Here is a 24,507-nt window from a genome sequence, read left to right as displayed (position 1 = left end):
TTATGGACATACTTCTCCCTATCCTAGCTACTGTTGTATCAATATGTTTTGACCATGACAGTTTACAGTCCAAGGTTACTCCAATGAGTTTAGTCACCTCAACTTCCTCAATTTCCACATGATTAATTATAAGATTTAGTTGAGATTTAGGGTTTAGTGATTAACTTGTCCCAAATACAATGCTATTAGTTTTAGAAATATTTAGGACTAACTTATTCCTTGCCACCCACTCTGAAACTAACTGCAAATCTTTGTTAACCTCTTGCTCCTACCTGACACGCAGGCGTCCCATCTAGACATCTGGAAATGCAAATGCTCTACGCTAAATGCTAATAGTACTAGTTAAAACTCAAACGTTCATTAAAATACACATGCAGAGTATTGAATTAAAGCTACACTCGTTGTGAATCCAGGCAACAAGTCAGATTTTTAAAATGCTTTTCGGCGAAAGCATGAGAAGCTATTATCTGATAGCATGTAACACCCCAAAAGACCTGCAGGGGACGTAAACAAAATAATTAGCATAGTCGTCGCTACACAAACCGCACAAAATATAAAACATTCATTACCTTTGACCATCTTCTTTGTTGGCACTCCTAGATGTCCCATAATCACTATTGGGTCTTTTTTTCGATTAAATCGGTCCATAAATAGCCGAGATATCGATATATTACGACTGTGTGATAAACGAAAAAAATAGCGTCTTGTAAACGTCATTTTTTTTAATAAAAAAAGTTGACGATAAACTTTCACAAAACACTTCGAAATACTTTTGTAATGCAACTTTAGGTATTAGTACACGTTAATAAGCGACCAAATTGATCACGAGGCGATGTATATTCTTTAGCTGTCCGTCTGGAAATAATGTCCGGGTAAATCTCAACCAAAATATCCGGTCGGAGACTTGAACAAATGGCTTGTCTCTTCTTCGTTTGACCAAGAAACAAAGCCTAGGCAAATGACAAGACTGTTGACATCGTGTGGAAGCTGTAGGTATTGCAACCTCAGCCCCATTTATTGTGGTTCGCCTTTATCAATGGGTTGAAGTGGCAGATGGATATATATTTCCTTTTCAGTGATCAGATTTTCCTGCGCTTTTCGATGAAACGCACGTTCTGTTATAGTCACAGCCGTGATTTAACCAGTTTTATAAACGTCTGAGTGTTTTCTATCCACACATACTAATCATATGCATATACTATATTCCTGGCATGAGCAGCAGGGCGCTGAAATGTTGCGCGATTTTTAACAGAATGTTCGAAAAAGTAGGGGGTAGGAGTAACAGGTTAAGTGTTGCAGTCATTTCAGTCGCTGTAGTAGCTGACATGTATAGTGTTGAGTCATCCGCATACATAGACACACTGGCTTTACTCAAAGCCAGTGGCATGTCATTAGTAAAGATTGAAAAAAGTAATGGGCCTAGACAGCTGCCTTGGGGAATTCCTGATTCTACCTGGATTATGTTGGAGAGGCTTCCATTAAAGAACACCCTCTGTGTTCTGTTAGACAGGTAACTCTTTATCCACATAGCAGGGGGTGTAAAGCCATAACAGACTATGATCGAAAATGTCAAAAGCAGCCCCCACAATATTTTTATCATCAATTTCTCTCAGCCAATCATCCGTCATTTGTGTAAGTGCCTATGCTTATTGAATGTCCTTCCCTATAAGCGTGCTGAAAATGTGTTGTCAATTTGTTTACTGTAAAATAGCATTGTATCGAGTCAAACACCATTTTTTCCAGGAGTTTGATTGGTTGGCCATTTTGAGCCAGTAAAGGGGGCTTTACTAGTCTCAGGTAGCGGAATGACTTTTGCTTCCCTCCAAGCCTGGGTGCACACACTTTCTAGTAGGCTTAAATTGTCATTGTTGTTAGACAACAATCATTTTTTCACCTTTTCCACACTCACTTTACAGAATACAAAATTAGAATAATTTTCTTTCATAATTTGGTCAGATATACTTGGATGTGTAGTGTCAGCTTTTCATGCCTAAATTTTCTAATCTTGCCAATGAAAAAATCATTGAAGTATTTGGCAATATCATTTGGTTTTCCTTTTTTCCCAAAATGTTTTTTAAGGTGCTCCAAAGCTTTTTACTATTATTCTTTGTTATTTATCTTTGTTTCATAGTGTAATATCTTCTTTTTATTCAGTTTGTCACATGATTTCTCAATTTGCAATATGTTTGCTAATCAGTTGTGCAGACAGACTTATTTGCCATTCCTTTTGCCTCATCCCTCTCAACCATACAATTTTTCAATTCATCAATTCACAGGGATTTAACTGTTTTGACAGTAATTTTCTTAATAGGTGCATGCTTGTTAGTAAATTGAATAAGCAATTTCATAAATGTGTCAAATGCAATGTCTGTTTGCTCCTCATTACACACCACGGACCAACAAATATTATTTACATCAACAACATAGGAATCACTACAAAACTTATTGTATGACCTCTTATACACTATATTAGGCCCAGCCTTTGGAACTTTGGTTTTCCTACATAGGGCAACTATATTGTGATCACTACATCCTGTCACGCCAGGCTACCCTTCATTACGCACTCCTGTCACCATCATTACGTGCATCTGTGCTCATTGGACTCACCTGGACTCCTTCACGTTGTTGATTGCCCCCTCTATATCTGTCTGTTCCTCAGTTTTGTTCCCCGTGTCAGTGTGGATGTCATTATTTTCCCCCTGTTCAGATGTAGTTCCTGTTCTGTTTCATGTCCGTGTTTCATTAAATGTTCACTCCCTGTATCTGCTTCTCGTTTCCAACATCGATCCTTACAAATCCGATGGATCTGGATACTGCTTTCAAGCTCATTTCTGCAGCATAAGTAAATATGTGATCAATGCATGTTGATGATTTCATTCCTGTGTTTGTAACTACCCTGGTTGGTTGACTGAACCAGGTTGCAGGCACTGGTTACAGTTTGAAGCTTTGTCTTGAGTGTGCAGCTTGATGAAATCCAGTCAATATTTAAATCACCCAGAAAATATTCCTTTCTGTTGATATCACATACATTATCAAGCATTTCACACAGATCCAGATACTGACTGTTAGCACTTGGTGGTCTATAGCAGCTTCCCACCAGAATGGGCTTTAGGTGAGGCAGATGAACCTGTAGCCATATTACTTCAACAGTATTTACCATGAGATCCTCTCTAATATTTACAGGAATGTGGTTCTGAATATAAACAACAACACCTCCACCATTGGCATTTCTATCTTTTTAAATGTTATAACCTTGTATTGCCACCACTGTATCATCAAAAAATGTACCTAAGTGAGTTTCAGAGATTGTCTAAATATGAATGTCATCTGTTACTAGCAAATTGTTGATTTCATGTTTCTTAAGCTACATATGTTGACGTGGGTCTATTTTGAGCACTTTCTTCTGGGATGCTTAGCATAAGTACATTTGCTCATGTTATTTATGTTAGTGCAGGGTGAGCTGCACATAGTGGACTTCCTCCTAGGGCACACTGGCTCAGTGCTAACAGTATAAATCTGGTTCATAGACACATGATTACTGCATACAATAGCTGTAGGATCAGCAGAGGCAGTTAAAGGGACAAATTAGGTTACTTGCATTGTGTCTACCAAACACCCCTGGTGTAATGTACATTTGCTGAGCAACACAATGGGAGGGATTAGCTTTATAACCTTATATAGCCTTATAACGCTGTGAAAGGATCCAGGAACACAAATGATTTGGGTGGATCCCATCCTCCTTATAAAACCTGTTTTGTTTCCAAAATATATCAAATTGTCATCAAAAGTTACACCCATTTAGCTGCAATAATCACATAGCAGGTTTTTCTCTTCACAACTGGCTAAAGCGTTCCATGCCATAATTCTGAGAGGGCACAGGGCCAGATATGATGGGTCTTTTGTGAGTATCTAGCAGAGAGTCAATCAGCTCTTCATAATGTCATTAACACCCCCATTACCTACGATAGAATCGATTTCCATGTCCTGACGTAGTACATCCGGGAGAAGCTTAGTAAAGTCATTTACTCGAACTCCGGGATAGGACATTGATTTTGCGCCAGGAACGGTCACATTTCTTACCATGGAGCTGCCCAAAGTCACTGCTGGCGAGAAGGATGAGGAAATCTGCCCAAGTCCCACGCTTTACAGGATTCGGAGAACCCTTTATGGACAAGCGAGAGGCAGGATAACTTAGGCCCGTTGCTCCTGGCGCCTGCTGCAGGCCTCCGACAGATGGAGAAGCCCCGCCGATGTCAACTTCGAAATTGTAGTAGTAGGCACTGCGGCCCAAACACAGGCACCCCGAGCGACGAAGGTGCAGGAAGATCAGGCTCCAGGACGGCGAAACACGGCTCATGACATGCGACCATCATTGATTGCCTTGCTCCTAATGCTGTGCTCCTTCGACTCCGCTATCAGATGGGGAGCTCTGGGCAACACCGGCCAGTCTGATAACAAAAACGACAAGGCGGAGAAAACGCCGTCCAGCCACCGGCGTAGAAAATTGAACCATTCCACTCCGCGTTTTCCCCAGTATCTTACGTAGGCTGGCGACCTGGGTGATCAAGGAATCCACCTCAGCCTATAATCCTCGGCAAATAAACAATTGCCGCATTGGAACTCTGAGTGATCCAGTTTGTCCTGAAACCAAGGGTAGTAGATACAGCTCCTACAGCGATGGAACCATTCATTTATTTCTCCAGACAAAGAGGCTCCATTGCAAAACTCATCTGGGACAAAATTTGTTAGCTTGATGGCTAGCAGTTTAGCGTCTCAGTCAAGCAGGCTTCATCCTGTCTGTTAAACAGGATTCCGAGATAAGAAATAGAGGTCCTAGCTGTTAAAAGTTCGGTATTCGTATTTAATGAATAGCGGTTTTGTGTGTTTTTCTAGCATACAATGTTCAGCTGCTCACTCTGATCACGTATGAATGACTCTGTCTGCTCTGTTTGTCCCCTCTCTGTCTCCATGTAGAATAACAGTGTGGTGGTGGCAGACTTTGGGCTGGCTCGGCTGATGGTGGAAGACAAGATCCAGGACAAGAGTCTCCTGCAGAAGAAGCCTGACCGCAGGAAGAGATACACTGTAGTGGGCAACCCCTACTGGATGGCCCCGGAGATGATCCACGGTATGTGGGGTTGACCTGTTTTAACCACCATTGCTTGAATTGCACTTAAATCGAATGACTCAAAAAAGTGGGTTTTAAACAGAAAAATGTGAATTCTTCAGTTGTTTCAACACTACATACTGTAATACATTATGTCAGTACTCTGAAACGAATCATTTACGAATGTTTTACTTGGAATGTCTTCTCTCACAGGGAAAAGCTATGATGAAAAGGTGGACATCTTTTCCTTCGGGATCATGCTTTGTGAAGTGAGTGCCCATGACAGCAGAATATGGAAACAAAATGGAAACAATAGTCAAACGTATTCGTGTTCCTCATTAAATCCTTTTGAGTTATCTTAAACTAGAGAAGGAGAGCGAGAGACCAACCAAGCAGCATGGTAACCATTAGGGTTGGTTACAGCAGCAATGGGCTGAACTGCTCTGTTAAAACATTCAAATACATCTGCAGTGAGAGAAGCAGTGGGTCTATCTCCACATGGACGCCATTAGCCAGGGACTCTACAGAGGCAGGATTACAGAGGGGAATATCTCTTTATGTGGTGGGTGACTGACAGGGACAGGGGCTGCCTGTGGTCTAGCTAGCTGATCTGGCTTCGTTTGGTGGTCCCTTGGGTCCCATTGGGCATAACCTCAGTCCCTCTATGCTTGGTATACCCTGTTATTGGGGACTGCCTTTCCCCTGGGCCTGGAGTCTCAGAACAATAAGTCAGATGTACATATGTAGGATCTTAATTTGACCTATGTTGTCACAGAAAAATAATCCTAAGGAACAGGATTTGAACGTTTAGTCCATAATGTCGCTTGATTGGTGGTTAGGCCATTAGCTGGCCAAAAGCAGGCTATATGGAAAGTGCAATACTGTTAATATAACCTTCTGTTATCGTTGGTTTTCAGTGAACTTATGTAAATCACAAAGCTCAATTGCATTTCCTATGGTGCATGAAAGAAAATAGTGATCAAATTAAGATCCTACATCTGTAGGTTTAAATAAGAATCGGGCAAGCAGTCGTGATATCTGATATCAGTTTCTGACTGATGTTCCAGCTTCATAACTGGTATTATAACTTATAACAGCAGCGCCTTTTTCCCTTTCCTTACTGTGAACCTCTCTCTCTCCCCCTCCAGATCATCGGTAGGGTGAATGCAGACCCAGACTACTTGCCCAGGGCCCATGACTTTGGGCTGAATGTGACAGGCTTCTTAGAGCACTTCTGTCCTCCAGACTGCCCCCCTGCCTTCTTCCCTATGGCTGTCCTCTGCTGTGACCTGGATGCTGAGAAACGGTGAGTTTGTAGTGTCTGACACTGACCTAAGTCATGTATCACCATGCTGTGTGAGATTTTTTGGGTATAGATTTTTACCTTCTGTACATGGATGATGCATACAGGAACACTTTTCCAGGTGTGTAAACTATTGTTTGATAATACTATATATGTTGAGTCTTGGTTTATTATAAGTCTCGTGTCCCATAACTGATTTATGGGCTCCCGAGTGGCGCAGCAGTTTAAGGCATCACTACAGACCCTGGTTCAATTCCAGGCTGTATCACAACTGGCCGTGATTGGGAGTCCCATAGGGCGGCTCACAATTGGCCCAGCGTCGTCCGGTTTGGGGTTTGGCCGGGCTAGGCCGTCATTGTAAATAAGAATTTGTTCTTAACTGACTTGCCTAGTTAAATCAAATGTTATCTAGGTTGACATCACTAACCTAAGACTGGTTGGCTCTTCTGTCTGTAGCCCCGCCTTCACCAAGCTGGAGGAGTGGCTGGAGAACCTGAAGATGCACCTCGAGATCCGCCTGCCGGTGGTGTCCGAGCTCGACGCGCTACACAAAGCATTCTGGGGAAACCACACTGCCCCCACCATGGCTTGCACAGCCATGCGGTCTGAAAACGGCCTACCCCCGCACCCCGAGACTCCGGAGTAGAAGGGATCCGGAACAGAGCGGAATGCTGCTCGTCTCAGCCCATGAGAGTGGTCAGAGAGAGGGGGTTATGGTGGTGGCAATGGAGTAGTTGCATTGCACTGTCCAGGGAGGGGTGGGGCAGGAGCTTTGTACGTACCTCCTCATGCCACAGCAGTCACAGTGGGCTGACAGTGGGCTGTATAGACTCAGGGGAAACGAGGATGGGAAAAGCCAGTCTTGCCTAAAGGCACTCACCCATTCAACTCCAACCAAGAGAGACTCACTCAGACTAACATTACCACTATCATAGCTTCAGTCTGATGATTGCTGTACCTTAGCTGAATGTCAGGCTGGTAACTGCTAGCTAGCAGTATCAGTCAATCCCAGCTGTGAAATCATCCATCTTAACACTCATGTAATCTTTATCTTATGGTGTTAAAGCATATTCAGACGTCTCTAAAACAGAAAAGCAGAAAAGATGCTTCAGCCTCATTGGTAAGGCTCCTTCCTCCAGAGTATTTGTGCAACAACGTGTTTGAAAAGTGTTCCTCTGTGTGACTTTGGTTTGATTTTACGATATCAAAACCGCTTTTTGAAATGCTAAAGAAAGGGGCCTTTTATGTGGATAAAACAAAACACATAAGTTGAGATGCACACACACAGTCCAGATGTAGAATATAATCGAGCAAAAGCTTTGAGCATAAACAAAAAGCTTTTTAAACATTGCATGACTGTAAATAGCCCAGTCTGTGTCAAGTAAGCCTTGTCTGTTGTCTCCTCCTCTCCCCCTCTACTGATGACACGTGTGTCCCAAATGGCATCCTGTTACCTTTATAGTGCACTGCTTAAGACCAGGTCCCAAAGGGTATTACCAAAGTAGTGCATAATAGGGTGCCATTTGGGACGTATTCTTAGTGATATTCCTGGTAGTGTAGAATACATGGTCCATGAATGACTGTGTTCCTTCTCTCACTGTGCAGCACTGACTTCACTTTGAGGTAGACTTCTTTCATACCTTTTCTACATTTTTCTATTTCATTTGAGTTTATTACTCTCTTTCTCCTTATTTCATTCACGTCGAGGTGAAATCTTGTGTATTCAAACAAACGTTTGGACACACCTACTCATTCCAGGGTTTTTCTTAATTGTTTTACTATTTTCTAAATTGTAGAATACTAGTGAAGACATCAAAACTATGAAATTACACATATGGAATCATGTAGTAACCAAAAAAGTGTTAAACAAATCAAAATAGATTTTATATTTGAGGTTCTTCAAAGTAGCCACCCTTTGCCTTGACGACAGCTTTGCACACTCTTGGCATTCTCTCAACCAGCTTCATGAGGTAGTCACCAGGAATGCATTTCAATTAACAGGTGTGTCTTTCTTTCCTTCTTAATGTGTTTGAGCCAATCAGTTGTGTTGTGACAAGTAGGGGTGGTATAACGAAGATATCCCTATTTGGTAAAAGACCAAGTCCATATTATGGCAAGAACAGCTCAAATAAGCAAAGAGAAACAACATTCCATCATTACTTTAAGACATGAAGGTCAGTCAATACGGAACATTTTAAGAAGAGACTGTGAATCAGGCCTTTCTGGTCAAATTGCTGCATAGAAACAACTACTAAAGGACACTAATAAGAAGAAGGGACTTGCTTGGGCCAAGAAACACGAGCAATGGACATTAGAACAGTGGAAATCTGTCCTTTGGTCTGATGAGTCCAAATTTGAGATTTTTGGTTCCAACCGCCATGTCTTTGTGAGACGCAGAGTAGATGAACGGGTGATCTCCGCATGTGTGGTTCTCACCGTGAAGCATGGAGGAGGAGGTGTGATGGTGTGGAGGTACTTTGCTGGTGACTCTGTCAGTGATTTTATTTAGAATTCCAGGCACACTTAACCAGCATGGCTACCACAGCATTCTGCAGCGATCCCATCTGGTTTGCGCTTAGTGGGACTATCATTTGTTTTTCATTATGACAATGACCCAACACACCTCCAGGCGGTGTAAGGGCTATTTGACCAAGAAGGAGAGTGATGGAGTGCTGCATCAAATGACCTGGCCTCCACAATCACCCGGCCTCCACAATCACCCGACCTCAACCCAATTGAGATGGTTTGGGATAAGTTGGACTGCAGAGTGAAGGAGAAGTAGCCAACAAGTGCTCAGCATGTGGGAACTCCTTCTAGACTGTTGGAAAAGCATTCCAGGTGAATCTGGTTGAGAAAATACCAAGAGTGTGCAAAGCTGTAATAAAGGCAAAGGCTACTTTGAGGAATATAAAATATATTTTGGTTATCACATGATTCCATATGTGTTATTTCATAGTTTTGATGTCGTCACTATTATTCTACAATGTAGAAAATAGTTTTAAAAAATAATAAAGATAAACCCTTGAATCAGTAGGTGTGTCCAAACTTTTGATTGGTACTGTATGTAGCCAGTGATATTATAATATTGTAAATGTTTTAAATATTGTAAATGTACAGACATATTTTGTATACTTATAATGTATGCTACATTGTTATATTTTTATTGGGCTACCTGTTGAAATGAAGGAGAAGAAGAAAAACATAAAGTTAGTCAGTAGTAGCTGATATGGAGCAGATTCCTTTCAACAGTGATGATGACTTCCTGTCTCGGGATGCCATGGTGACAGACAGAGATAAGGGTCTTTTAGGAAGTTAATACGACGTAAGAGAGCATCTTAGGGTCCCAGCTCACCCCTAACTACCCTCACTGTAAGTGTAAGCACTCTCACATGATGTGTCCCATTTACTCTCATCGTCGTCTCTGCATATTAAACGATTTTGTCTACAGCAGCCTTTGATCTGGTCTAGACTCCAGAGAGTGCCCTGACCATGACCTCGGCTATAACTACTCCGTAGGTATCGCCTCAATTGAATGTAATCATAACAAGAGAATCAACTCAGTCACATAAAAATATGGTTATGTAGTTTGGCATTATATACCAAACCACATTTACCCTTTATTCCTCTCAAAAGAAATTGAGGATGATTTGTTAGTTGTTATTATAGAGCTCTTTAGTCATCCGTAGCAGGACAGATGTTGTGGGAAGTGTTGGAGACAGACAGACAGTCATGCCATAGTACCTGTCTGACCACAATCCTCTCTGTCCTGGAGAAAAACCTAGTCACAACCCTAGTCTCCTCTACATGGAGCTCCCTATGGGAGGCCCTCTGTTTACACACAAACTGCTGGCTGTAAATACTATCTATATTATATGTCTGTCGTTGTACATCGCATACTACACTCTTGAAAATAATCTATTTTACTGTATGTCAATTTCTCTCTTGAACACATTGTCACTCATTCTCTCACTCGTGTTCTTTTTCCATCAAACCTTTTTTCTACTCCTCTTTGCACTAGAAGATGAGCTGCATGGTGTACTTGCTACTGCGGTCACTTCTGCTGTAAAACCAAGCTATTATTTTCACTTTAAAACATTAAAACAGAAATTGTTATTGAAAGGAAAGAAAGAAAGAGTAAGGAAAGAGTGCACAATGAGACGGACAAGATTAAATAAAGAAAAAACACAGCATCTCTTTTGATATATAACGACTGAAATCTTTTTGTATAGATTTGAGTACTTTGATTTGCACTTTCAATGTTGGATTACTTGTGATAAAGAAATAAAATGACGTTGGCTGATAATATGAATGCAAGTCACTGATGGCGCCTTTCAATTCAGTTGTAAACATGCGTCCTGGGAAATTCTTCCTTCTTCGTAGCAAACCAGAGTTAGGTGGCCCTTCTGATGACTGCAGGTATTGATTATTAGATAACTATAATGTCATAGCATGTCTGTGTCTAAACTGGTTCACATTTCAGACATATGCTCAACTTTAAAAACATGGAACATGCCACTTTGAGGGGTAAGAAAGAGATGCCTCGCAGGCCTACCTTTTAAATGTCCAAACTATTCAGCCTTGTTATTAAAAATGATTCTAGTTTGCTACAGAGAGGATGAAATAACCATGGTCTGCCTGCTGCCTATAGACCGATCCTTTGTGAATGAAGTTCTGTGTCTTCTTGACTGCTCCACCTTACTGTGATGTCCAGAGAGGTTTAAAGCATTGTTAGTCTGTCTTCAAAAGAAAGCCCTTTTCACACTATTGTGCTGAACCGTATAGCGCTGGCTAGATATTTTCCTTTCCAGAACGATTCCAGAAACTAGGGTGGAAGCGAAACAAGACCAAATCCATTTGGCTTGTCATGGCTCAGTAATGTGAAAAGGTTATACTTACTGGCCTATTCAATCGCAGTAGTACAATAAGCCTCCAATGAGCATGAAGTCCTCTACCTACCTGTCAAAGTATAAAATAAGTACCGAAAAATCTATCTTTCTTATGTACATCTTCTGCTAATGTGTTAATCAATGGGCATAATGGGAATTTCATTTAAGTATGTATAGGACTTTGCCATGTTTGTGCGTATGTATCATCATGTCTGTCAAAGCCACATTATTGTCAAGTATGTGTTTGTATGGATGAGAATGTTTTCCGCACCACTTCATTGAAAGAATCCTTACTGCTGAACAATATGCTGTGCCTTTGTTTAAAGCTAGCCTTGCCAACAACTAGACTCAACACGTTTGTTTGAACAGATTTTTTTTGTATAAAATTCAAGTGCAACTCTGATGATAATGAATGGATTTAACATCGTTGCTGATATTTTGTTTTATTTTGATGAGCCGTTCCGCTTGTTCTGTATCATATTTATATTTTCCATACTTCTCCATCATCATTTTTGATATCTTAGGGATTGTGGTTCATTTGATTTACTTTATATATTTTTTTTAATGTACACAAGCTGTGAACTATTCTGCACTTTAATCCTGAACGTGAACATTGAGAACCCTAGGAGACCACTATTTCATCACAGCTGGAATAAATGTGTTGCTCTTTTAATGAAATTAGAGGCCTGTGTGTCATTTATTGTATGGTTATTTATATCCTTTACATTTGATATGACTACTATACAAAAGAGTAATACTGGAGTAGGAGGAGATTGTGTCTGCAATGGAGGACAGGCAGCTCTGGAGGACCCACCTTTCAACCCTCCTGTATTCTGTCTTATTCTACAGTATCTTAGTCTATACCGATATGACATTGCTCGTCCAAATATTTTTTTATATTCTTAATTCCTTTACTTTAGATTGTGTCTGTTGTTAGATAATATTTGTCAGATATTACTGCACTGTTGGAGCTAGAAACACAAGCATTTCGCTACACCCGCTATAACAAATTTGATTTGATCAACCCCAGATGATTATGATGTCACGGCTCCTCCTCTGCAGTGCAGGGGGCGGTTCCTCCTGCAGGCAGAGGAGGGTCGTTAGTGATTGGAGTCACCTGGGCTCAGGGTATTTAAACTGCTGCTTCACTAATCTCTCTCTGCTCCTCCGGGTATGATCCTGTTTTGTTTGTTCCTTTGTAGTTTTGCATAGTTTTCACTCAGTCATTCACACACACAGATTCACGCATCCCTGCACTGTACATACACCTTACATTATGATACTTTCACATCTCATTCCTTTTTCTTTGTTTAAAGTTAATAGTTTGGTTTATAATAAAGAACCTTTTTGATTGGCCTATACCTGTTGTTCGTGTCCCCTCATTTTTGCCACAGGCAATGAGCCGGCCTGTGATGATGCTGCAACTGAAGCAGTCGTCACCTCGTCAGTGAAATCCTTTAAGTTAAGTAGGCTACTGACTTCAGCATTGTGATGAATGAATTTAGCTTTTGCTCTCAAGAATGAACTCATTTCAAATTACCTGAATAGCTGAAAAAACATTGTTTTCTCTTCAACCAACAAGTTATTTTTTCTACACAGTAGAGGTGGCCAAGCCTCTTCCTGGAAAGCCACTGTCTGTGTGCTGGCTTTTGTTCCAGTCCTGCTCAAAGATCTTATTCAGCTACAGTAATCAGGTTTTGATTAGATTCAAGACCTGATTACTGTAGCTGAATAAGATTGATTTATTAATGGGATAACTAATCAAGTACAGATAAATTAAGTGATTTAATATTCATTATAGAAAATGGGGCTCTCGAATGGCACGCTGGTCTAAGGCACTACATCGCAGTGCTAGAGGTGTCACTACAGACCCTGGTTCGATTCCAGGCTGTATCACAGCCGGCTGTGATTGGGAGTCCCATAGGGCGGCACCCAGTGTTGTCCGGGTTAGGGTTTGGCTGGGGTAGGCCATCGTTGTAAATAAGAATTTGTTCTTAACTGACTTGCCTAGTTAAATAAAGGTTAAATAAGTACAAAATTATAAAGAAGCAGTCATTATAAAATGTCAACACAACTAGACCAGGTATTCCCAAACTGGGGGTACATACGTGCAATGCCGTCAGGGGTATGGCAAATAAAAATGTGATTGACATAATATAAACTCAGCAAAAAAACAAAACATCCTTACTGTCAACTGCATTTATTTTAAGCAAATAAAATATTTGTATGAACATAAGATTCAACAACTGAGACATAAACTGAACAGGTTCCACAGACATGTGACTAGCAGAAATTGAAGAATTTGTCCCTGAGTAAAGGGGGGGGTCAAAATCAAAAGCAACAGTCAGTATCTGGTGTTGCCACCAGCTGCATTAAGTACTGCAGCACATCTCATCTCCTCATGGACTGTACCAGATTTGCCAGTTCTTGTTGTAAGATGTTACCCCACTCTTCCACCAAGGCACCTGAAAGTTCCTGGACATTTCTGGGGGGAATGTTCCTAGCCCTCACCCTCTGATCTAACATGTCCCAGACGTGCTTGATGGGATTGAGATCCGGGCTCTTCGCTGGCCATGGCAGAACATTGACATTCCTGTCTTGCAGGAAATCAGGCACAGAAAGAGCAGTATGGCTGGTGTTATTGTCATGCTGGAGGGTCATGTCAGGATGAGCCTGCAGGAAGGGTACCACATGAGGGAGGAGGATGTGTTCCCTGTAACACACAGCGTTGAGATTGCCTGTAATGACAACAAGCTCAGTCCGATGATGCTGTGACACACTGCCCCAGCCCATGATGGACCCTCCACCTCCAAATCGATCCAGGCCTCAGTGTAATGCTCATTCCTTCGACGATAAATGTGAATCCGACCATCACCCCTGGTGAGACAAACCCGAGGCTTGTCAATGAAGAGCACTTTTCGTCCCATCTCCCTGTAGTGCTGTCTTAGGCGTCTCACAGTACAGACATGGCAATTTATCGCCCTGGCCACATCTGCCGTCCTCATGCCTCCTTGCAGCATGCCTAAGGCACGTTCACACAGATGAGCAGGGACCCTGGGCATCTTTCTTTTGGTGTTCTTCAGAGTCATTAGAAAGGCCTCTTTAGTGTCTTAAGTTTTCATAACTGTGACCTAAATTGCCTACCGTCTGTAAGTTGTGTCTTAACGACCTTTCCACAGGTGCATGTTCATTAATTGTTTAAGGTTCATTGAACAAGCATGGGAAAAGTGTTTAAACTTTACAATGAAGATCTGTGAAGTTATTTGGATTTTTACAAATTATCTTTGAAAGACAGGGTGCTGAAAAAGGGACGTTTCTTTTTTTGCTGAGATATATATATATATATATAGTTTTGGCAAGTCGGTTAGGACATCGACTTTGTGCAAGACACAAGTAATTTTTCCAGCAATTGTTTACAGACATTTGTTTACAGACAATTCCAGTGAGTTAAGTTTACATACACAGTTTACTGTGCCTTTAAACAACTTGGAAAATTCCATAAAATAATGTCATGGCTTTAGAAGCTTCTGATAGGCTAATTGACATCCTTTGAGTCAAGTGGAGGTGTACCTGTGGATGTATTTCAAGGCCAACCTTCAAACTCAGTGCCTCTTTGCTTGACTTTATGGGGAAAATAAAAATAAATCAGCCAAGACTTCAAAAATGTAATTGTAAACCTCCACAAGCCGGGTTCATCCTTGGGAACAATTTCCAAACAACTGAAGGTGCCACGTTCATCTGTACAAACAACAGTACGCAAGTATAAACACCATGGGACCACGCAGCCGTCATACCGCTCAGGAAGGAGACGCGTTCTGTCTCCTAGAGATGAATGTACTTGGTGCGAAAAGTGCAAATTAAAGGACCTTGTGAGGATGCTGGAGGAAACAGGTACAAAAGTATCTATATCCACAGTAAAACGAGTCCTATATCGACGCAACCTGAAAGGCCCCTCAGCAAAGAAGAAGCCACTAGTCCTAAACCGCCATAAAAAAGGTTGTACTTTTGGATAAATGGCCTCTAGTCTGATGAAACAAAAATAGAACTGTTTGGCCATAATGACCATTGTTATGTTTGGAGGAAAAATTGGGAGGCTTGCAAGCCGAAGAACACCATCCCAACCGTGAAGCACGGGGGTGGCAGCATCATGTTGTGGGGGTGCTTTGCTGCAGGAGGGACTGGTGCACTTTACAAAATAGATGGCACATGAGGTAGGACAATTATGTGGATATATTGTAGCAACATCTCAAGACATCAGTCAGGAAGTTAAAGCTTGGTTGCAAATGGATATTCCAAATGGACAATGACCCCAAGCATACTTCCAAAGTTGTGGCAAAATGGCATAAGGACAACAAAGTCAAGGTGTTGGAGTGGCCTTCACCAATGCCCTGACCTCCTTTCCTATAGCAAATGTGTGGGCAGAACTGAAAAAGTGTGTGCTCAAGCAAGGAGGCCTATAAACCTGACTCAGTTACACCATCTCTGTCAGGAGGAATGGCCCAATATTTACCCAACTTACTGTGGGGAGCTTGTGGAAGACCACCCGAAACATTTTACCCAAGTTAAACAATTTAATGGCAATGCTACCAAATACTAATTATGTAAACTTCTGACCCACTGGGAATGTGATGAAAGATATAAAGCTGAAATAAATCATTCCTCTACTATTATTCTGACATTTCACATTCTTAAAATAAAGTAGTGATCCTAACTGACCTAAGACAAGGAATTTTTACTAGGATTAAATATCAGGAATTGTGAAAAACTGATTTTAAATGTATTTGTCTAAGGTATATGTAAACTTCCGACTTCAACTGTGTGTGTGTGTGTATATATATATATATAATTATTATTTTGTTTCTTCACATTTTCAAACGGGCTATACATTTGGGTGAGTTTCTTTTCTTACCTGAGTAGCTTTGTTTCAATGCCGAAAATAAAATGAAACCATCTAGTGTTCAGCAAAATAACAGCACAATGTTAAATAAAGGTAGCCTAGTCAAATAATTAACATCCAATCACATTAACCGTTACTCTCTCGTGGGAATTGCACGGTCCGTATGTAGCCAAACATAGCTCTTCTGCAAACCACTGGACAACAGGAGAGGATATTTTTAAAGTACTGGACAGCTTTCTGACATCAAATGGACTTTGGTGGTCAAGATATGTTGGTATCTGTACAGATGGCGCAAAAGCCATGACAGGGAGACATAGTGGAGTGGTAACGTGCGTGCAAGCAGTTGCTCCCGATGCCACTTGGGTAAACTGCACCACTTGGGTAAACTGCAGCATCCACTGAGAGGTTCTTGCAGCCAAGGGAATGCCTGACAGCTTGAAATACATTTTGGACACTACACTGAAAATGGTTAACTTTGTTAAAGCAAGGCCCCTGAACTCTTGTGTATTTTCTGCATTATTATGCAATGATATGGGCAACGACCATGTAACGCTTTTACAACAAACAGAAGTGCGCTGGTTATCAAGGGGCAAAGTACTGACACATGTTTTTGAATTGGGAGACGAGCTTAAAGTTTTCATTACTGACCATAATTTTCACTTGTCTGGACGTTTGCATGATGACGAGTTTCTCACAAAAGTGACCTATCTGGGTGATGTTTTTTTCTCACCAGAATGATCTGAATCTAGGATTACAGGGACTCTCCGCAACTATATCCAATGTGCTGAACAAAATTGAGGCTATGATTTAGTTTGAGATCTCTGTCTGCATTAACAAGGACAACACACAGGTCTTTCCATCATTGTATGATTTTTTGTGTGCAAATGAACTCAAGTTTACGGACAATGTCAAATGTGATATACGCAGGTACTTTCCCGAAACGGACGACACAAACAACTGGATTAATGTATCCCTTTCATGCCCTGCCTCCAGTCCACTTATCGATATCTGAACAAGAGAGCCTATTCAAAATTGCAACAAGCGGTTCTGTGAAAATTGAATTTTATCAAAAGCCACTGCCAGATGTCTTGGATTGGGCTGCGCTCAGAGTATCCTGCCTTGGCAAATTGAGCTAAGACACTGATGCCCTTTGCAACCATGTACCTATGTGAGAGTGGATTCTCGGCCCTCACTAGCACAAAAACTAAATACAGGCACAGACTGTGTGTGGAAAATTGTTTAAGACAGACTCTCCGATACAACCCAACATTGCAGAGTTGTGTGCCCTTTCAAGCACACCCTTCTCATTAACCTGTGGTGAGTTATTCACACCCTTCTCATTAACCTGCGGTGAGTTATTCACACCCTTCTCATTAACCTGCGGTGAGTTATTCACACCCTTCTCATTAACCTGCGGTGAGTTATTCACACCCTTCTCATTAACCTGCGGTGAGTTATTCACACCCTTCTCATTAACCTGCGGTGAGTTATTCACACCGGTGAGTTATTCACACCTCTTCTCATTAACCTGCGGTGAGTTATTCACACCCTTCTCATTAACCTGCGGTGAGTTACCCTTCTCATTCGGTGAGTTATTCACACCCTTCTCATTAACCTGTTATTCACACCCTTCTCATTAACCTGGTGAGTTATTCACACCCTTTCATTAACCTGTGGTGAGTTATTAACCTGCGGTGAGTTATTCACACCCTTCTCATTAACCTGTGGTGAGTTATTCACACCCTTCTCATTAACCTGTGGTGAGTTATTCATTAACGGTGAGTTATTCACACCCTTCTCATTAACCTGTGGTGGGTTATTCACACCCTTCTCATTAACCTGTGGTGAGTTATTCACACCCTTCTCATTAACCTGTGGTGAGTTATTCTCATTTCATTAACCTGTGGTGAGTTATTCACACCCTTCTCATTAACCTGTGGTGAGTTATTCTCATTTATCGATGAACAAATAAGGTTTTACATGTAAGAGGGTTAAATAAAGAGCAAAATGATTGATTATTACTATTATTTTGCCCTGGTCCTATAAGAACTCTTCGTCACTTCCCATGAGTCGGGTTGTGACAAAAATGATGGCAAAAAACTACATTTGTGAGTGCGCTGACCTTGGTGCTAGAGGGGGTACGCAGATGGAGGTTGAGTGTTTGAATTAGACTATCCAAAATAAGACATTTATGTAGGCCTAATAGCCTTTGCCTGGCTACCCTTGCTCCGGTCAAACGCTATGACACACTCACAGACGTTCGTTTCTTATGTAGCAAAAGACAGAGCAGCGGGAAGAAGTTACTGTGAATCGAATCTTCAGGCTAGTATAGCCTAACCTACATTTACACTCCATTATGTAATTAATTTTAACTGGACAATGCAATCTCCCTCCCTGCGGAGGGAAGGGTACATTTCTCAGGCACAGATTACCATTATTTTATGCACCCTGCGCATCCATGTGCGATTGTTTTCATTCTGACCGTGGTGAGAACTGTGCCGTGTGACGTCACGATCTGGCGCGGCTACTGGACGTGCGCTGTTAAAATCGCTTCACACAGAAGCTGCCATTCAGTGTTGTTGCACTTTAGAAAAGGCAGCACTCCAAGGAATAGCAGCGGAAGAAGATGCAGAGCAGCCTCCTGCACAATTTATTATAGGGTAGGTGGGTCGCAAGCCCCTGCGCAATAAAAACACGGAATACCCCACGTAAACCCCAAACGGAGGACTCAAGAGTTTGGAATAGCATTCCTTCTTACTGTTATTGCGAAATGGAAAATTCGTCTTCCAACAACCGGTTTAGGACAACAATGTTCAACCACGGTGAGTAGTCAATCCAGTCTATATTGGAAGGTGAGTGTGCCAATAACTGGCCTATGCAGGTGTACTCGGAGGAGAATGTCGGAAAACAATTCCTAATTGTTCGGTTTGTTTGCATCGCAGGTGGTTTTGCGTCCTGCTGCGTTCCGTGCGCTCCTTCGTTGGAATCGTATTTATCTAGGCTGGCGTACAGATTGCTGGTAGCACGCGTATTGTTTGTTAAAGTGGTGCCCAGAGGAATGTATAGTTATGCAATAGTTATGTGACACTCACAACACATCACACTACTATTTATGGACCAGTAGGAGAGGGGAGGTAAATTACTAGTTTATGCGAAAAATGTATGCCTTCACTTGCAGAGAGAGAAGTTCCTGGTACACCAGAAATACCCACGAAAACCCGCTCCCTGAGTCGTTCCATATTTACTTTAAACAGTGGTCATACATCAGATTTATGGTTTATGCTGTCATGTTGGGCTGAGTTGTATCCTTTTAGGCAGAAAAGTAAGTGGAAAAGCCATCAATACCTTCAAGTGATCGACTATGCAGTTTACAAGAGGTGGTGGATATATAATTTCCTTGTCTAATCTGCATATTGCGTCCGCATGGTCCTAAAGCACACCGTTGCATCGTTATGTATCACATTCCAAGGGCAAAAATGAAATTTCAGAACGTGGTGGGGACATGTTCCCAGTGAAAGTTGCGCCCCTGACCATTGCACTGGCTGACGTTTTGGAGAATATCTTTCCTCCAGATGAATAAAGCCCTTTATTCTCCAGTCAGCCTTTGGGGAAACTGGCTCATCTGTCTACCCTGGTACTTTCTGTATCAGGGTGAGCATTGTTTTTACTCCTGACTAGGTTTTATCCACTGATGACCTGACTGTTTCTGTAGGGAGCATAGAGTTTATTTTGCATACATTTATTTAGCATACAACACAAGTCACGGAGTGAATGAACGTTTCACAATTCCACACTGATTGTGTGTATTTGTGCCCAACTAATTATTTTCCTTTTAGTTCTGTGCCTGAGGATGCCACCACTGATCTGGTTGGCTCAGACTGTTGCCTTAAGAGAAAGCAGGAACAGAGAGACAGGGGGATATACAGTGCCCTCTGAAAGTATTCACACCCCTTGTCTTTTTCCACATTTTGTTTTGTTAGTCTGAATTTAAAATGAATTCAATTGAGATGTGTGTCACTGGCCTTCACACAATACCCCATAATGTCAAAGTGGAAGGATGTATTTCAAAATGTTTACAAATTAATTTTTAAAAAAAGCTCAAATGTCTTGCGTCAATAGGTATTCAATCCCTTTGTTATGGCAAGCCTAAATAAGTTCAGAAGTAAAAATGACCTTCACAGGTTCTATGGATGCACTCTGTGTGCAATAGTGTTTAACATTTTTGAATGACTACCTCATCTCTGTACCCCACACATACAATTAACGGTCCCCCAGTCGAGCAGTGCATTTCAAATACAGATTCAACCACAAAGACCAGGGAGGGTTTTCAAAGTCTCGTAAATATGGATTTAAAAAAAAAAAAGTTGAATATCCCTCTGAGTATAATGAAGTTATTAATTACACTTTGGATGGTGTATGAATACACCCAGTCACTACAAAGATGCAGGCATTCTTCCTTAATCATTTGCCAGAGAGGAAGGAAACCCCTCAGGGATCAGGCCAATGGTGACTTTAAACAGTTAGAATTGAATGGCTGTGATAGAACTGAGGATGGATCAACAACATTGTGGTTAATCCACATTACTGACCTAAATGAGAGTGGGGGGGGGGGCCTGTACAGAATAAAAATATTCCAAAACATGCATCTTGGCACTAAAGTAGTACAGCAAACAATAGTGGCAAAGCAATTAACTTTTTGTCCTGAATACAAGGTGTTATGTTTGGGTCAGATACAACATTACAGAGTACCATTTTCAAGCATAGTGGTTGCTGCATCAGGTTATGGCTTGCTTGTAATCTTTAAGGACTGGGGAGTTGTTCAAGATTAAAAAATAAAACACGGAATGGGGCAAAGCAGAGGCAAAATCCTAGAGGAAAACTTGGTTCAGTCTGCTTTCCACCAGACACTGGGAGATGAATTCACCTTTCAGCAGGACAATAACCTTAAACACAAGGCCAAATCTACACTGGAGTTGATCATGGATGTACTTTACTGCAGCCAGCAGAGTCAGCTGACTGTCATGTATTCCTTTATATGATATAAGTAGACTGAAACAGTGGCTTTTTCTCAGTCCATTGTCCCTTTTCCAAATACAGGTTGTAGGTTTTTGTGAACTCAAGGATCCTCACTAAATTGTATTACTTTCTGAGACCGAGCAAGGTTTTAATTTGGCCACCTTCTTCCTTCCATTTTTAGTTTTCAACAGTCCCTGTTTTATAGTAGCTCAAATTGGAATCTACGACTGTGTAATTAACCCATTTTAACTGATTTAACACATTTAGAAAATTGTCTTTCTTAAACGAGTACAAATATAAGACCCAACCTTTTGATACCCAACCCAAAACATTGGGTAGGAACCCTACTACTTCACAGTAAGAAGTTGTAGGTTTTTGTGAACTCAACGATCCTCACTAAATTGTTAGTACTGCTCCCCCCCTGTAGTCCAGCTGGGAAAACATCCAGTAGTGGTAGACTAATGACCAAAGGCCCGAGTTCAAATAGTATTTGAAATCTTACAAATACTTTGAGAGTTTAATTGAGCCTGTCTGAAGTGCCGTATGGGGGGGGGGGGGGGGGTTAGCAATCTTGTGACTATCCCATTGACTCCACTGCACCAGGCAAGCTCAATCAAGCGTGGCTAAAAGTATTTGTAATCAAATAAATACCATTTGAACCCATGCCTGCTGATGGCCGGTCCAGTCATAGTGGCTAGCGGTGGACATTCCTCAGTGAGCTCTCGTTGGAGAGACGCAGCCATCCCAGACCACTGTGGCCTCACTAACAGCATCATGGTTAGAGAGGCACTCCAATGTAGGTCATCACACAATCCACACTGAAATCAAGAAGGCCAGCCATTATATTATCAGTACAGCCATTGTTACAACAAAATACCAAGTCTATATAATGCATGTACAGTACCAGTCAATAGTTTGGACATACCTACTCATTCCTTGGTTTTCTTTATATTTACTATTTTCTACATTGTAGAATAATAGTGAAGACATCAAAACTATGAAATAACACATGGAATCAAGTAGTAACCAAAAAAGTTAAACAAATCCAAAATATATTTTTTTAAGTCCTTGAAATGTTCTGTATTGACTGACGTTCATGTCTTTAAAGTAATGATGGACTGTCATTCCTCTGCTTATTTGAGCTGTTCTTTCCATAAAATGGACTTGGTCTTTCACTAAATAGGGGAGATATACAGAAGAAGCCCTAACTTGTCACAACACAACTGATTGGCTCAAATGCATTAAGGAAAGATATGAACTTTTAAAAGGAATACCTGTTAGTTGAAATGCATTCCAGGTGAGTACCTTGTGATGCTGGTTGAGAGAATGCAGAAAGTGTGCAAAGTTGTCAAGACAAAGGGTGGCTACTTTGAAGAATATAAAATATATTTTATATGTATTTATATTTTGGTTTAACAAATTTTTTGTTGTTGTAAAACACATATGGAATCACGTAGTATTTCATAATTTTGATGTTTTCACTATTATTCTGCAATTTAAAAAAATTAAGACAATTCTAGACATTTCCTCTCTAGAATGAGTAGTACTCATTCTGGTACTGTATGTAGGCTATCTCCATCTTATAATGAGATGTTATCTGTCTTACTGTTTTGGAAGACATTTTGTGATGCCAATTGCATCAGACTTTTGAGGTAACTCATTTTAATCAGTGAAACGGTAGACGGACACAATTTGCTGGAATTCACTTGCGGGGCATTGCAGAGGGACTTTGACCTAAAATAGTATTTTACCGTAAATCTTGTTTTAAAGACAATGAAAACGTGCATCCCTTTTGGTCAGCTGTGGGGATAATTGAGTGAGCGTGGATTAGCAACGGCTGTGTCTGAAGTGATCATAGCATACATACATGGTGGTGGTGTGAGTCTAATCTCCTTATACCAGCTCCACATGTCCCCTCTGCACTGGAGTGTGCTCTGTAGCCTCCATGTAAACCCAGCAGCCCTTTCTCTGCCTTGCTTTACATAGGGGTGCGAGTTGTTAGAAAAAGTATTGTAAAGTGACTGTTCCACTGGATGTCATAAGGTGAATGCACCAATTTGTAAGTCGCTCTGGATAAGAGCATCTGCTAAATGACTTAAATGTAATGTAATGTATATTAAGAGGTGCATGGAAGGAAATCTGTACTGAATAGAACATCTCCAGCACACTGGTGATTTTGAGTTTCTGTCAGGCTACATTTCCTCAGAAGGCCTGGGTAGGAATTGTGGGTTTGATGTCGCTGGCTGGCACCCAGCCTAAACCTAGAAATATGTCGAGCCGCTGCCCCTTTTGACGTAGTATACTGTGTATAGTATAAGCTGTAAGCACGCAGTCTCTAGTACACACTCGAGTATGTGTAATACTTTTCTCTCCCTCGCACACATTTCATCTATTCATGCACGCACGCACACATACTTGCTTCCTCACACCCCCCTTGTGTTTTTCTCGCTCTCTCACACATTCTCACACATTGCAATTTGTTTAACAGCTAGTGGCTTTTAATAGCCATCAACAGCTGGTTAGTCAGACATTGTGTCAGCAACGTTGATAAAGATGTTTTTTTTTCTCATCTCCCTGGGTCTGGCTAACAACCAGACTATCCAAGAACGAACCACACTGGGAGCTACATCAGTATTATGATTCCGAGGTTATGACACTGAGATGTTATCTCCAGTACATCTTAGCCAAGCCAACACCACAACCTGAACCTAACAGTATCGTATAATCCAGACCCAGATCAAACACAGGTTGAGATTAACATATGTTATGGACAGTCTCTTGATTTGATGGAATGGAATTTCAGATGTTGTAAATAATGTTTTTCCTGATTTAATTATCATTTTTTAAATATTTTTTTTTCTTTCTTGTATTCATTAACCTGCGTACGTGTGTGGAATCTGGAACCATTTGCTTCTCTGCCATCCCATCCAATCTTCCTCTGGACAGATGATGAGGTAAGAAGACATTTACTATTATTTTTCTTTCTTTTATTCAGCCTCCTACTGTACACATTGCATCACCATTGGTGATGTCGATTGACTGGCCTGATAATGGTCTGGACCAAGAGGTCAATAAAAATAAGCATTTGAAGATTTGCTTGAACTTTTGAACTACTGAATAGGCCTGCAAGTGACCGATAACAACTTGGAATTTTGGTGAAAGGGAAGATATCTGTAGTAGGGAAAGGGAAAATGTTATTTTTGACAGTGGAAGGTGTTGATTTGGGTAATGAATGTTTGAGAGGATTTGTGTTTGCCTCCACATAAAAGGTGTTTTGCTGTGTGGTCTGGTGTTGAAC

At 41.1% G+C, this 24,507-nt stretch overlaps 2 protein-coding genes across 9 annotated transcripts in view; both read left to right on the top strand.

Moving 5' to 3' along the window:
• Positions 1 to 8,262, top strand: part of LOC124005815 (LIM domain kinase 1-like) — a 73,779-nt gene extending 65,517 nt beyond the window's left edge. For all 4 annotated transcript variants that reach the window (XM_046315381.1, XM_046315384.1, XM_046315382.1 and 1 more), the window contains 4 exons: positions 4,975 to 5,128; positions 5,321 to 5,376; positions 6,256 to 6,413; positions 6,867 to 8,262. In XM_046315381.1, the coding sequence (XP_046171337.1) occupies positions 4,975 to 5,128; positions 5,321 to 5,376; positions 6,256 to 6,413; positions 6,867 to 7,056 (558 nt within the window). In that variant the 3' untranslated portion in view covers positions 7,057 to 8,262. The remainder of the gene's footprint in view (positions 1 to 4,974; positions 5,129 to 5,320; positions 5,377 to 6,255; positions 6,414 to 6,866) is intronic.
• A 10,485-nt stretch (positions 8,263 to 18,747) lies between these two features.
• Positions 18,748 to 24,507, top strand: part of LOC124005291 (septin-4-like) — a 72,813-nt gene continuing 67,053 nt past the window's right edge. For 4 of the 5 annotated variants that reach the window (XM_046314416.1, XM_046314413.1, XM_046314415.1 and 1 more), the window contains exons 1-2: positions 18,749 to 19,015; positions 24,156 to 24,163. In XM_046314416.1, the coding sequence (XP_046170372.1) occupies positions 18,964 to 19,015; positions 24,156 to 24,163 (60 nt within the window). In that variant the 5' untranslated portion in view covers positions 18,749 to 18,963. Of the gene's footprint in view, positions 19,016 to 24,155; positions 24,164 to 24,507 lie in introns of all 5 variants that reach the window. The other variant, XM_046314411.1, reaches the window with a different exon arrangement.

The sequence above is a fragment of the Oncorhynchus gorbuscha genome, linkage group LG19, assembly GCF_021184085.1.
Source record: "Oncorhynchus gorbuscha isolate QuinsamMale2020 ecotype Even-year linkage group LG19, OgorEven_v1.0, whole genome shotgun sequence".
Lineage (NCBI taxonomy): Eukaryota > Metazoa > Chordata > Actinopteri > Salmoniformes > Salmonidae > Oncorhynchus > Oncorhynchus gorbuscha.
This window is presented reverse-complemented; position numbering and strand designations above follow the sequence as displayed.